This window comes from Spea bombifrons, chromosome 6 (genome assembly GCF_027358695.1).
Source record: "Spea bombifrons isolate aSpeBom1 chromosome 6, aSpeBom1.2.pri, whole genome shotgun sequence".
NCBI lineage: Eukaryota > Metazoa > Chordata > Amphibia > Anura > Pelobatidae > Spea > Spea bombifrons.
The window spans coordinates 6440785-6456237 of record NC_071092.1 but is presented as its reverse complement, the minus strand read 5'-3'; the positions used below and the strand labels follow the sequence as shown (position 1 = coordinate 6456237).

The 15453-nt window shown below is 38.1% G+C and overlaps 1 protein-coding gene across 1 annotated transcript in view; it reads right to left on the bottom strand.

Moving 5' to 3' along the window:
• Positions 1-3255: 3255 nt before the first annotated feature.
• The window catches only part of CELSR3 (cadherin EGF LAG seven-pass G-type receptor 3), a 50883-nt gene continuing 38685 nt past the window's right edge, over positions 3256-15453 (bottom strand). The window contains exons 20-36 of the mRNA XM_053469625.1: positions 15139-15322; positions 14250-14399; positions 13824-14004; positions 13471-13638; positions 12830-12956; positions 12360-12566; positions 12002-12176; positions 11682-11794; positions 11274-11353; positions 10942-11068; positions 10541-10660; positions 10249-10385; positions 9763-9872; positions 9511-9684; positions 9001-9195; positions 7171-8293; positions 3256-6448 (exon numbers count right to left, since the gene is read on the bottom strand). Of these exons, the coding sequence (XP_053325600.1) occupies positions 6421-6448; positions 7171-8293; positions 9001-9195; positions 9511-9684; positions 9763-9872; positions 10249-10385; positions 10541-10660; positions 10942-11068; positions 11274-11353; positions 11682-11794; positions 12002-12176; positions 12360-12566; positions 12830-12956; positions 13471-13638; positions 13824-14004; positions 14250-14399; positions 15139-15322 (3399 nt within the window). The 3' untranslated portion in view covers positions 3256-6420. The remainder of the gene's footprint in view (positions 6449-7170; positions 8294-9000; positions 9196-9510; positions 9685-9762; positions 9873-10248; positions 10386-10540; positions 10661-10941; positions 11069-11273; positions 11354-11681; positions 11795-12001; positions 12177-12359; positions 12567-12829; positions 12957-13470; positions 13639-13823; positions 14005-14249; positions 14400-15138; positions 15323-15453) is intronic.

Here is a 15453-nt window from a genome sequence, read left to right as displayed (position 1 = left end):
TCCTCTGTATAATAAGTCACCAGGAGCTTAAAGCCCCAAACTGCTGAATCTGTGTGGCGTGTCAGGGGCGACCCTTGTGGGTGGTTTGAAATAAATTTCCTTCATCGCTGTAAAGAAGATAAAGAATCGTGAAAAAAAATGGTTGTTTCAAGATGCAGTAAAATTTCCACTTATTGTGCTATGAAATTCAATGTCATATTTACAGACAATAAGAGGTTTGGGTATTTTTATTGTTCTTGTGCGTTTGGTAAAAAAACAAATTTGGTTAAAAATTCAAATTTTTTTCTATCTAGTTGCATTGTCCGTGTTCGTTATAATATATAACAAATTATTATGAATGTTTCTCACATTTTAACATTATTGCGTGTTCCGTTGCATGATCCTTGCTTTTATGTGTCGACATTTTTTTTAAAAAAACCCATGTTTATGAGAATTTCAAATATTTTGCTCTGTCCTCAAACTCCTTCTTGAGGAATCACGCTGAAGAGCATCCGATTCGTGTGCTTCTACATGTCTACATCCAATGTTTCTTGTAAGCTCATGGTTTTGTCCTTTTTATTCATTGTACATCGCTGCAGAATATGATAACCATACCTGGGAACTCTCCTGGTTTCTCCTGGAGACTCCGGGAGAAGCGCTGCTTCTCCGATTCTCTGGGTCGATGCTGCAGTCCTCCGGGTCGCGGGAGCGGGTCCTGACACGCCCACTCCCCGCCCATTTTTACTATAAATGGGGGTGTATCTTGCGATGTCAGTGGGACCGCCCACCGATGTCAGTGGGACCGCCCACCGACGTCAGCGGGACCGCCCACCGACGTCAGCGGGATCACTCACTGACATCAGCGGATAGTCCTGGCTGCATCCTCCAAGGGTAGGCTCTGGGTAGCCGGATCCCAAAAATTCCCAGATATGATTATGACGCTATATAAATGAATAATAAATCATAATTAGTATTGTCGCCCCAGACTTGATACATTTTGTTGCTTGCCTTTCAGAAGAAATATGTTAAGAACGCACGTGTTTTCCCCTTACATAAAAACATAAATGGAGTTTGCAGCCCCAACCCCCGCATCATTAAATTTCATTTGACCATCTGCCCCCTGCTTTCTTGTGTATGAACGTCTGAGCATTAGTCCACAGCTCTGTAACGTAAACACTCTGGGTCCACTGCATTCGACCCTTTTACATTTTGTTCAAGATGATTAGTGTAGCATGTCGGAGCTCCAGCTCTATGCCCCCGCCACGCACACCCCCTACTGCCCTCGAAATCCCATTGAGATCCCCAGCCGCCAGACTCAAAATTTTCCAACGGACGGGGAACGTGCAGGAAAGTGTCACCCGTTAGTTAATCATCCACCCCATTGACGTTAGCACGGATGGACATGGTCCTCTATAATGTCCGGCTCTATAAAATATATTAATGAATGCACTCCGTAACATATTGGGCTCGGAAATTCCATTTCCTCTTCTAATCTATGGTCTTCAGAGATTGACGGTCAAGTTTAGCGATCTCTAAACTTCCCCTTAATCAAAGCTAACTATGATTGATAAAAAAAAATCCCAGCGCTACTACAAAAATGTATTAAAAAATAACATTTGTAGGTTAAAGGTATACTGCATTATCTTTCATGTACTATTTTTTGTTTGTTTTATTTTATTTATTTCCAAAGGCTAGTGGTGTTGGAATCCAGTCTTTCTTCTGTGATTAGCTGGGTCGGTGTCGGCTGGGGGGGGTTCCTGAATCATGGGGTTGTCGAGCAGCGACATATATATATATATATCCCATAAGTCACGATAATGGTACACATTTCTTTTTTGAATGTAAGCTCTTGTGCAGAACACTATAATTTTAGGCAATTTATAGCTATATTAGTTTTTTTTACCCCAACTATGTAGATGCTTGGAGCTGTAATAATAATAATAATAATAATAATAATATATATTTTTTATATACAGGGCTGTGATAATGCCAATATGTCATCAACATATAATTAAACAGACTCTATTATTATATTTTTTATTTCATTTTTAGCAAATTATTACTCAAAAAAAAAAAAGAAGAATATATGAGCATGAAAAAAATAGACAGCAGACTGCATTGGTTTTGCATTATTTTATTGTGAAACTGGCGCTTTCATTTTACAATTTTACAAGAAACAAAAAGAAACGTCCTTTTTTTCTTTTCTCAGCACAAATTAAAATGAAACGAAAAATGAATTTCTTACAAAAAGGACTATTCCCACAGAATTACAATCATCTTTCTGCTGAGCTACTAGCAACAACATCCCACGTTTGTCCCCTCATTGTCCCCTCTTCCTCTCGAAATACATTCTAAATTTCCGAATCAATAATACAAATCGCATCATTAGATTGTAAGCTCTGAGGCTTGTAAACCTTTTTTTGCTTTTAAAGAGTGGTAAAAATCATTAGGATCTTTATCTCGCAGGGACCGGACTTCCATCATATATCTTTCTTATTCATATCAAACCCATCAACTGCACGGAACCTGCTTTTTTTGGCACCTATTTTTATTCTTTTTCCTTATATTACCATTCATTCCTTTGATGTTTTTTTAATACATTAAATAAGGTAATAATTAAATCTGGTTTTGGGTTTGGAGTTTAGAATTTTGTATATATACATTTATACTGTTACTCAATAAGGTTGGTTTTTGGCCGAGAAGTTTAATTATGCCCGGTGCTTTTCAGCACTTAAAGCATAAATCCATATTTATGCAAAATTATAGGGGTTTTTTTGTGTACTTTTCAAAGCTATTCTGGTAGAGAGAAATATTGATTGCCCCCCCCCAAATTTTCCTGTATAATCAATAGAAGTGTACTAATGGTCACATAGAGTTGATGGTAAATGTTTGTAAATCAATAAGGACGCATTAGCCAGGTTGGATCTGATTTTATAAATGATCAATATTTTTTTTAAATTAAATCAGCAAATATAGGATTTGGTCACGTGACTCCATGCAGCACAAGGATAAGGTAACTGCATGATAATATTAATAATGTAAAGATTCGGTGTTGGTGTTTAGATATATATATATATATATATATATATATATGTGTGAGTGTGTATGTATGTATGTATGTATATATATATATATATATATATATATGTATGTATATATATATATATATATATATATATATACATATATATTAGCTGAAACGGGTAATAATAAAATAATTATATATTAAAAATAAATTACATTAACTAATAATTAAAGAAATTTTAAAAAAAAAAGTTTAAAAACTTTTAGTTTTAAATTTACTTAGTGGGATGTGAAAAATCTTCATTCCCTTTTTTTTTTTTTCCCAAACAGAGGCCTTTTAGAAAACTGACACCCAAATGTCCAACCTTAAACATAAATATTTAAAATAATTCTAATAAGATGAAAGATAACTGTATTGGAAAGTATTAATTTAGGCAACATTATAAATATTCTAGCGTTATGTCCCGCTAAAAAATAACTGATTTGCTTTACCTAACGAAGCAATTAAAAATAACAGATATCGTCTTTGTCAAGGAAATAACATTTTGGTCCTTTCGTTATCTTGGTGAGTGCATGTTCATATCTGTTGGCACCACACTAAGCTGCATTTGTTTTAAGTTAAAATGGATAATGCAACTTATTAAAAAAAAATTATATTTATACATCCAGCAATTTTAGAAAAAGTAAAAAAAAAAAATAAAATAAAATATACAGTTTTTTTGCAACAAAACAAGGAATAAAAAAATTACAAACATTTTCAATTACACGTCAAATCCTTAATTTAAAAAAATAAAAAAAGACATTTTTTTGGTGATAAACAGCATAAATATCAAAACACAAAAGAAAAAAAACAAATGAGCTTACAAACGGATCACGTAACTAAAATAAATAGGCAGTCATATAAATATGTAACAAATAGAATTTTAGATCTCATTCTTTATATACATCCTGAAAAAATAATGTAAACAAGTTTGTCCTTTTTTTCTGTTAAAACAACAGATAACAAGAATATATGAACTAAAACACACAGAAACCACACACACATAAACGTATGCATATATACATTCAATGTTATATATATATGTATATATAAGCATACTGCACCATTTTTCAAATTGCATCAAAAGTGTTCATTCAGAAGATTCCACATTTGTGTTTTATTTTAGAATAATCTGTGTTTTTCGATACATTTCGTAAGATCGTAAGAATTCTACATTTCAAGTTCCCATGAAAGGTGAATATTATTCTTTCAAAGGCCGGATGTAGATTGATTTCTTTTTTTATATTGTTTGATATGTCATCCTATAATTGAATTATCACGCGGATCCAAATCACGTGCAAAAGTCTACCCAGTAAAATACATCTATTTTTATAATACGTCTGAATTCCAGTTAATACAATGATTTTTAATTGTATGACGGTATGTTAATTGGTAGATTTGCTCACAGAAACATAATAATTAGGATGTTTATTTAAATTATTATGTAGTCATGATGGATCATGGAAATTATTTTTTATTTTTTTTTAGGAAACAATAAAACACCAAGTCCAATTTTGAAAATCCAGTCCCCTTCTAGTGGTGTATTTTATTTCTATTCTATTCTAATTTAATGTATTTGGTGATTTATATATTTGTAATTAATTATTACATACTAAGAAGTGGATACAAATGTTTTAAGTTCAAATATGGCAAACTGGATACCTTTATTGTCTTACTGAATTAAATTGGAAGCTTGCAAGACTAGGGTTCTTCTTCAGGCATATTATGGATGAGACCTAGTCTTGAGAGCTTGCAATCTATTATAATTCAGTAAGCCAATAAAGGTCTGTAATAACTTTATAAACATATAAATCCAATTTTTGGTTCTATGGAGAAAGAAGAATCGCTAGGGGTTGGAGATAAAACAATTTCCACAATGTATCAAAAAAACAATGGTAATTGATTAAAAGAATACTGTTTCTTACACAATACCTAACATTTGTTCATCTACTGGGATTATTCTGGATGCTACAGTCTTGGTGCAATAGCGTGTGAAAGGTGTAACAAAACCTCCTAAATGACTGAATGTGTTAATAATGAATCCACGTGTCTGGTAAAAACAGTAAAACGCTGTAAAAGTTGCCTGAATAATACCTCATTTGTAAAGCCTTGATGCTGCCGATACATAATAACACAATACAAGGTATCCTGACCTCAATATTAAAGAACCGATTAACCTTGGGCTTGCTTTGGTCCATATATTTATCTAAATTACCTATTCCTATGAAAATTCTGCGCAAAGCAGAAAATGTTACATTTCCAACCGACCCCATGTGACATTTTTCAAGTGTCCTTTAAAGGCGTTGTTCCCCAAAACTTTAACTGCGCTCTCTGGTACGTTAAGCAAATAAATGCGATCTGTCATTTTATTCTGCTTTCTGAAGGTTTAACCAAATAAAAATAGCCTAAAAACTTTAATGAAGATTTTTCTGTTTCTATAGAGTCAGCCTATCAGTGCCCGCTTTTGGATCAAGTGATAATTCAGTGTCCCCGGCAAATACAATACAACATATTCTATGATTAAATATTTTGAATTTAATAATTTTGTGGGCATCCAGCAGCACTAGGAAAGATGTTTCTAATTCTAAATTGAGTTAACGGAATAGGTGGAACAGGACCTTTTTTTTGTCTCTGAATCGTAAAGCCTTGCTGACATCATTTAGAGGCGGGGGGGGCACAAACTCATATAGGGGAATAATGCTGATTCTGATCCAGATGTGCAGTAATACTATAAAAAAAATGCTTGATAAAGGATTAAACTCACTCACAGCACATCAAATGATTTCTCACTCAGCCCGTCTGCCTTCTTCCTAATTCAGAAATGAATCGTATGGGCCTTCCACTTAGCTCTCGAGATCCAATCATCCTCCCCCCATCCCCAAAACACTCGAGGTCCTTTAAATTTTAAAGTACCCCGGTAATTAACAGCATCTGCACTGGAATGACATCGACATTAAAGTCCGTAAAAATAAGGATAAAAATTCTTTTAGCTCTGGTTACAAAGATACAAAATGTATAAAAAGAGTCTATTGAGTTTCTCGTACTCTCTGCTCCACCGATGGAAACATTTTGAAAGGAATCTTCTGTAGACAGGTCGATACGGCGGTGGCCTCAGCTTTTTTTTCTGTTTTGTTTTTTTGCTTACTTTTGATGTAGCTTGCGCCTCTTGCGTATTGTTTTCTTTCGCTTTCCCGACTTGCTTAGATTGTTACGCTGTCGTCGTCATTGTTGGTGAAGGGGATTACCTGAGATTCCTGACCTTCTCCTTCCTCTCAGGACTTCGTAGATCACAAACCTCTGTTTGCAAATATGTAACCAGGTGCTCGCGGACGCGGCTGCGTGCAATTCTCCTTTAAAGTTGACCTTGACCAGATTTTTCAGGAATGAGCATCATTTCTCACTAATCTAGAAGTAGACAAAAACAGACTTTTTTTAATAAGAGTCAAAAAGACAATTTTTTTTTGTCTATTTATTACCTTCTATGAACTACAGGAGGCTTAAATATTTGTTATATTTCATTATATATATATATATATATATATATATATATATAGTCTGGTTCATTTTTGTTACTTTGCTACATAGTATTTTTTATAGTGATTATAGTGATATTATAGTTTTATTCTGAATGTACTCAGGAGTAAAATATCAAACTATTGTGAGACTATAAAACATACTGAATGTGTCTCCTTAATAGTTGTCACTGGCTTAATATGTTAACATATAACATGAGCAATAGCTTTAAAGCCCCCCAGATGGAGCAGGAATTCTATATGCCTTCTATATGCCTTCTATGTAGACAATTATTATTGTACTTTCTATATATCTTTGTGTATCTTTTCATACTATGATCTAAGTGGGTTATATAAACCTTCTTGTTAAGTTACCCAAAATATCTTATCAATCTGATATCATAATAATGATAATAATGAATACCGTATTCATCTCATCTTGTTTAAGATCATTTTTCATATACAAGTTAAACATTATCTGAGTTTTGTGAGTGTTCCAAAATCTTTTCGACGGTTCGTTGTGAATATTCCTAAATATAAAGTAGAATCTAGAATATTTTGTTGTCAATGCTATACAGCCATCTTGGATGAGACGCCATATCGCTTGGCACTTACTCAGAGTCGGCAGACATCTCGGAGACGCTGTGTGATGTTGTAGAATGAGGAGTCGATGAACACAGCACAGAAGGAGCTGAGGAATTCTGTGCTGATGGGGTCGCTGTCTGCTGGACCGAATTGGTATTGGAGGAAAGAACCGTAGTATTAAATGAAGCAAGAATTGACGAAAGGATATCCAGCTGTTCAGTGGACGGGTGGCGACTAGGAATAGCTTCTAGATTTTCTCTGGAAGGTTGTCTTCTAGAAAGGGGTTCAAGGTTATCCCTAGAAGGAAGCCTTTTGGAGAGGGGTTCTAGGTTTTCTCTGGATGGTTGCCTCCTAGAAAGAGGCTCTAGATTTTCTCTCAATGAATGTGTACTAGGCACTGTATCCAGTTGTTCTCTGGAATTAGATCTTCTGGATAAAAAGTCTAATTGTTCTCTTGAAGGTTGCCTAGCTGACGCTAGCTGGTCCCTTGAAGGCTGTCTTCTAGACAGAACATCTAGTTGTTCCCTAGAAGTTTGTCGGTATAATAAAGAGTCCATTTGCTCTCTGGATCCTTGCCGAAGGGGCATAGTGTTTACCCACTCCCGAGACAACTCTCGCACTGGCCCAGGATCAATTTGTTCTCTTGATCCAAATCTGCTTTGTAACGTCTCTAGATGCTCTCTAGAACCGTACTTTTTAGCCACCGCATTCAAGTGATCTCTCCTGATATCTGGCTGGGCTAAGTGTTCTCGAGACCCATGCCTGCTCGCTAGACTTTCTAAATGTTCTCTAGAACCATGCCGACTAGAAATATTATCCAGGTGCTCTCGTGATCCGTGTCTGCTAGGTATGGTATCTAGTTGCTCCCTAGATCCATGTCTGCTGGGTACAGCTTCGAGAAGTTCTCTGGAATTGTTTCTACTCAGCTGCTCCCTGGACATCTGCTTTCGCATTAGCATGTCCAGCTGTTCCCGAGAAGAGTATCTGCTGGCTGGTTGAGATAAACTGCCAGCGCCGGAGTACATTCTGCCATAAGAAGCTGCCGGGACGGCCCTGTGGCCCAGCGTGGACGTTTTATACCATGATAATTCATTTGTCACTCTGCCCATGGATGCCAAGCCAGGCGGGTACTGAAGACGGTTTTTCAGAATACCTAAATGGAACACAAAAGGCCATAAATTATGTTACAATTTTTGTGACATCAGTAAACTAGATTTTTACCAGCCCCAATGTGATCCACTTTATAAGTCTTTGGGTTGAAAGTTATGATTTTTTTTTATGTTTGGGCCTAATGGTGTTGCCTGACGCCGTAGTAATAGTCCAGGGAGGGGGCTCTGGAAACAAAAATAAAACTCTGTTTTTAAGGTTTGATGAGCAACGTGCTTAACTGGTTAAAGGGTTAATTTAAGGATTACGGTTCTAGTCCTGGACAGAGGTGTAAATCAGAATTCACAGAACAGATCTGCTACAGAAATTACACCGCTCATTTCAGACGCACGGAGTAAAGATTTAGATATTGTCAAAGGCATGTCGCTTTAGTGAAGACTCCCAAAGTATTTTTCTCCGTCTCGTGGTCGTGCCAATGAACAAGGAGATATTTCCATACATAAGTAAATCCATAAGGGAGCAATGATATTGTCCAGAAGCCACAAATCACACTATACAATGCTCTTAGGGGACATTTTTAGAACATAGTTATTCTACTGCAGTGAAAATATAATGATTAGAAAAAAATCTTTTTTTCCCTATTAAGTTAATTACATTCCACTCCGCATTAAACTTCACTTTATTTAACAATTATTTGCAGATTATCTACTATCTACTACCTCCCGCAAGTCGTGAGGAAGCCAACGCAGTTACCTTTTCTTTGCCTATGAGAATGGGTTAAGGAGTTCTCGTCGCCGCTGGTCAGATCCGGCTGGTTATTGTTCGCAGCGTCCTTGTTCAGGTCAAGTCCGAGTTTCCTTTCAGAACCCCACTTTTGCAATGAATTAGATTGACCCTCGCTTTCCGCCAAAGCTGGCCAATAGGACATCAGGTCGTTGCCATCCACATCTAAGAAAAAGAGTATCATTTTCAAATATGTATTTATTTCTTATATATATATATATATAGGAAATCTCTCATAAACAACACACTAGCTCATGGCCGTAGGACAATTATTGAAGATCAGTGGTGGCCTGTCCTGAGTTAGAACAACAGATGCCCAAAGCAAAGTAATGTCCTCTGTCTTACCATATCTTATTATACTTATCACATAGTATCAAAATCAACGAAGAGCTCGATACAGTTCTAAATGCGTCTAACAAGTTCAGTTTGGCATCAATGAAGCGATACAGAAAGGCTGAGATGTTCGAGGCTTCTCTTTACCTTTGGGGCTGTGATTAATTGGATTGGTGAGCAGCCTCTCGCTGTGCGCTGCCCGTTTGAACTGACGCTGGAACCTGCCGCGAGGGCGCACATTTTCTTCACTCTCTGATGATGGAATCGATAAGCTGCGCTCCTCATCTAGGGACAGGTCGCTGTCCGAGTCTGAATCCTCCCCTGGTCGGACAAGACAAGTGTGTGTGAATGGTATCACCTCCGAGTGCCTCGATGTGCATGACTATGCCTGATACTTACCTCCACCCGCATCTCGATGGAACATAGCGATGTCAAGGTCTGTAGGACCCGAGTGGTGGCTCAGCAGGCTGGGATCCACCGCAGATCCTTGCCGAGCTGCAATATTATCCCTGGCAAGAAAATCAATATAAACTTTTAATGCCTACAAACTCAATCATTGTGTTAGCTGGCGGCATGCCAACGTTCCTAATAACACTGTTTACAAGTCTTGTGAAGTCTATGAAGACTCAGTGTTACTGGTGATGGCATGAATGTTAGTTCTGAGCTTCGTCACAACTTCAATGAACAAAAAGGCACGCCAGATCCAGAGCAGCACTTATACCTCACTTTTTTTAGCGAGGGTGTCTTGAAATGTGAACTTTAAACAATCCGTGTGCATTCTTTTGTTCCCTTTGATAGTCCCGGGCCACTTGATTGGACTTGGGCCCCGTTGTAGCATTTGCCTCCATCTCTTTGTATAGGATTGTATTGCCGGGTAGCACCTACCTCAGGTACGCTCTGTGGCTGGAATGAGTCCGTGCAGAACGAACGCTGCTGACCGAGGACACTGTAGACGCTCCTAAAGTAATCCGAATAAGGCCGCTCTCTTCAAACAGCGCTGTGTTATTATAAGCATTAGGTCCCTATACGTACAGAGAAAAAAAACAGCCAGACCTTTACAATCTGCAGTCATTAATAACAATCTACAGTCATTAATTACAATCTACAGTCATTAATAACAATCTACAGTCATTAATAACAGTCACAGTAACATCGCTGCTACACGGCATCATCATACCCCAATTTGGGTCTGGCGTGAAGTTTCTTCTCCTTGTCCCTTCTTCCCAAGACAGATCGATTTCCAAGACTCTCTGACTTCTTCGTTCAACACACAGAAGAGTATCAGTAGACCCAGACCCTGCGTGAGTGGAACATCACAGCAATTATTCCACTTTACATTCCATAACCTACAAGCGGAGCTGGTAATAACCGGGATGGACATTCAGAAATGTCCACAGAGAGGTCAGGTTATATCCAGAGATATCTGGAAGCAGCATAACCCACTAGAGTCATTACCGTGAAAGTAGACAATATTTATCATTATGTCAAATCTGGGCTTAAAAAGGGTTTCTACCTGATCCAGAAAAACAAAGCATCATTTTAGTTGAAAAGGCTGTAGCAATAGGCGGTGAGCGTTACCTGCAAACTGCAGAGAATAGCATGCAGGTAGTGCAATGCCAGAATGCTGTTATTTACAGCCAACAGCCCAAAAAGCCACGTTGTGCTAACAAACAGGAGAAGGATGAAGGAGCTTCGCAGAGTCGTGCTAAAGGAACAGAGAGAGAAAGATATAAAAATAAGGAACACCGTTTAAGTGGTAGGTTCTAGACAGAAGGATAAGACCCTGTCCCCTATCTGTGTCTCTAAATGCCTGATTAACAAACAACGGGGTAATAAAGCTGAGGTTTATGGATGTGTTGATAATCTGTATATTTACATTGTTCACACACATGAAGTGAAGAGACACTCACAGCACAGATTTCTTCTTGGTTTCCTTTTGTCCAGGGGAGCAGGACAGCTTGGCCACCATGAGGAACATGACGCCATTGAGCTAAAACACGATGAGTTTCATGGTACAGAAAGAAAAGCATAAATAAATATGACATTTTTCTGTAGTAACAAGTTAAAGAATAATAAGACATTGTATAATTTTCTTGTCACAATTAATTTCGCCAAGAAAGAATGCAAAGGAACTTCAGATATCAATATTCAATCAACCTGTGGAACCTTGAAACGTATCTAAGATCCTACAAAATTACATAAAAAAAACCTCTATCAATGTCTCTAAATATTTAAGAATTCTGGGATTATAATTTGACCAAGCATATTATACAGTAAGATCTGCCTTCAAATGCTAGACATTTGTGATTAATATTTACCACAATGACAACAGCGATTGGTCCAGCAAAACTCCACACAAGCTTGTCATGGACTGATATCCAACAAAAGTCAGGGTTTCCATATCCTTCTGGATCCAGTCCCACTGCCAAGCCTCGAAGAAAAATAAAACAGTGAAATAATGATGCCTCATCAGCCTCAGAGGGATACTTTCTTATGGACTTTGCTCTTGGAATATTTTAATTCTTCTGCTATATTCTAGGTGTTCCTATGTACCAATAGTACTATAACTAACCCTCATGCTCACAAAATACAGGTATTTATTATATATATATATATAGTCCTTAAAGAATGTGCCTACCGGTAATAATGGCTGGAACACCGTAGCCAATGGCATAGTAGAACCTCATTGCACCAAAGTTGATGTTTCTGACTTCCGTCTGCATACGATAAATATGAAGACCTTCCACAAAAAGCCAAGCGAAGGTGGACAAGAAGAAATATTGCAGCAGGATGGCTATCACGGTGCAGAGGAACTGAGAACGGACAAAAGAACAGAGGCTCAGATCACACAGGACATTGAACATTTTGTTTAAGGGAACTTTGGAACTCTCCCCAAGTGGAACTTTGGAACTTCACCCAAAAACATCATAAGGAAATTAGTTCTACAGATACACAGTAAGCATATATGAAGCTCGTTTGAGTATACCGGTTCTTACCTCGCTTTCTGTGCGGGAGATGCCCAATAAAAACACAAGTTCTGAAAAGAAGAGCGCCATTGCTATGTTTGAGTGGATACCACGGGTGTTGGATTTCACTCCCTTCAGAAAGGTGAGAATGGAATATGTTGCCAATAAAACCACCAGGGAGATGGATATTGATGAGTAAGTGACGATAGCCAGGGTCTCCAGATCACCCTCCAGCTGCTGTGAGTCCAAACCAAAAGATGGTACAATTAGAACTGACAGCCATATTAAGTTATAAACACAAGACAAAAGATACTATAGATGCTCACCCAACCCTTAATAATACAAAGATAATTATATGCATATGGAGCAGGGAACAGATGAGACATTGGTGGAACTCTCCTGGGTGTAGGAAGATCTGGATGGATCCATCATTCAATTGAGCCCCACTTGACCTTCCTTGACACCCTAAATACAATAAACTCTTGGCTAATTATGATTACCTCTCGGTGGGATCCATCCATGAGGACTCCAAAGCTTCCAAACTGGGAGCATTGACAGCGTACGTGGGTAGAGTTCCTATAAATCAGATCGCAGTCCTTTGCCGTCCAACTCCCTGGAGGATCGACTCTGAGAATACAACGTGAAGACGAAAAAGTGAGTCAGAAACAGGAGGAAACACCACTGCTGGTATTATGTTTCAGTGAATAATTAACCATTACAATGTGAGATAGGCTGTAAAAAAACATCCATGTTGGTCTAAGTAAAAGGCGGTCAAATGAAGTGGCATTGGTTTGATTCATATATTGAGGTTATGCTTTTAATGCGCATTATATCATTGCAAAGTAAGTGTGTGTATGAGTGTAAGTGTAAGTATGAGGGCCCATTTAGTCAGGTATTCGTCAGGAGAACAGGGTAAGCACCATTTGTCTTCTAAACTTGCTTCCCCTGTGTGTACTCAGTTCAGAAGTTATTATTATTATTGTGCATTATCATTGCTAGATATATATTTACGATGTAAGTAACATCGGATTTATCTATACTAATATTTATATGTTTATATTTTAGGAGACGTGTGAGGTCATCGCAGGGATTGGACCGGGTCGGGGTGGGTGCAGGACTGGGAATTTTTAAATCAACATACTGGGAAGTCTGGTTCCACTGCACACAGAGAGGCTTGCTCCGATTCTCCGTCACCAGGAGGCGGAATTCTAGAACAAACGGAGTATCCAATGTCCCGTGGATAAAGGACTGGTCCCGTAACACGGACACGCTGACAATGGGTGAATTCATTACTGGATTCTTCAGGAGCCTGCAATGACAAATCGCAATTACATTGCTAAAGAAATACATTTATAAGGATTTAATTTAATCATCAATAGTAAATTATTTAAAAGTATTTGACTGGTGGGAGCAGGAGGAATTCATCTTAAAAGTGAATTTAATCATTGCGTTTTAAGACAGGGTTCCTTCTCAAACTTCTGCGTAACGACGTACCTGAAGTTCCGTCTGTCTGCGTTATATCGTGCAGGGAGTAGCTCTCCTAAAGTCCGGTAGACGATGAGTATCAGGATGGTGGCTGCTGGTTCTGGATCAGGTACGATTCTTTTTGATGGGGCTATTCCAGCGGTCAGGTTGGTCTTAGGGGTGGTTGGTACCGGAGACATTGTAGGTTGTGCTTTTAAAAAGATAAAACAAAACACCCTGTCAATATTGTGTAAATGCATTGAAATTAAAAAAAAAAAAAATGTTTCCATTATGTTAAAAAGCAAGAGAAGATGTCGATTTTTTGGAACTAGGCAACCCGTGAAGCATGGAGAAAGACAATGGAACAATGGGAGACATTCTTGGAACGAAGGACTACTTGTCTTTGAGACGGCACGAAACTGATGCGCTCTATAAATGAAGTGGGAATTAAATTACCTTCGGTTTTTGGTGATGTGATGACCGAGACGGGAAGCACTACATGGGTTTGGGGATCCCAGGGCACCTGGCCCCGAAATATATTACTCTGGTATCTTGGGAAGTGCCTTCTTGCTGGAATGTGGTTATCCACCCGTTCAATGTTAAGCACTGTTAGGAAAGAGAATTTCTTTTTATTATTATTCTTTGGCTAATAATACAGATATTGTTTGCCGCTGCTGTTCTCACCCATAACAAATAAGCCTCGCTTAGACATTTAATAACCCGCCGTACGGACATCCGCTTGATCCCAAAGACCGTGTAACAGGCTTTCTCACAGCGTCTGAGACGTGGATTTCCGCTTACACAGCGGTTTTTAGGGAAGTTAGTAACTTGGTGTGGATAATTTGTAGCTTTTCACGCCAGTTATATACCGGTAATAACCCGAGTTCTGAAGATACGAGCCTCAAACATTAGCAAATCTCTAAACCTTCAGCATCAGTAAACCATTAAAACACCATTAACGTGGACCTGTGGATTGCTCAAACTTTAACAATAAAATGTATTTATTAAAACATCGTTTAAAAATTTTTAAACATATAGGACTATTATATTTTACCAGAGCCGAGTTCATTGCAGCTGAGGGCAAAATCTGAAAAAATTATTTTTAAAGCTGACCAAAACGTTCAGCTTCCACCAATGAGAATGGACGATTAACACACAGCTTTCTTCATTGGCTATAGAAAGTAACATAGTAATTTGGGTTGAAAAAATATCTTCTGGATCAACAGTAAGGTTGAACTTCGTGGACGTGTGTCTTTATTTTCAACCTGAGTTCCTATATCTGCTTGAAGCCTCAGTATTCTGCTTGTGCTGCACAGGGAAGGTTATATGCCTTTAGTCTACTCACTAATATTTGGGGTCACCAAGCCGACGGGGTTCAGGTAGGTGAGCTTCATGTTCCTGGCCAGAGTACTGCTGTATTCTCGGAGCAGGTCCATAAGCCTGGCACTGCCCTGCTCATTCTGTAACAGAGTCTCCCAGTGTTCTCGGTTCCGTAACGTCAGAATGGAGCTTCCGGACCTCAGAAGGTTCTACAAAACAAAATCATTTTCCATGGTTAAAACTTTTTGTCCTACTTTTGCAGTAGGTTCTATAGAAGCAAAATGTAGCAAAAGCCCAGCAAAGTTTCCATGGGGTGGAACAATTATTACTTAAACAATAA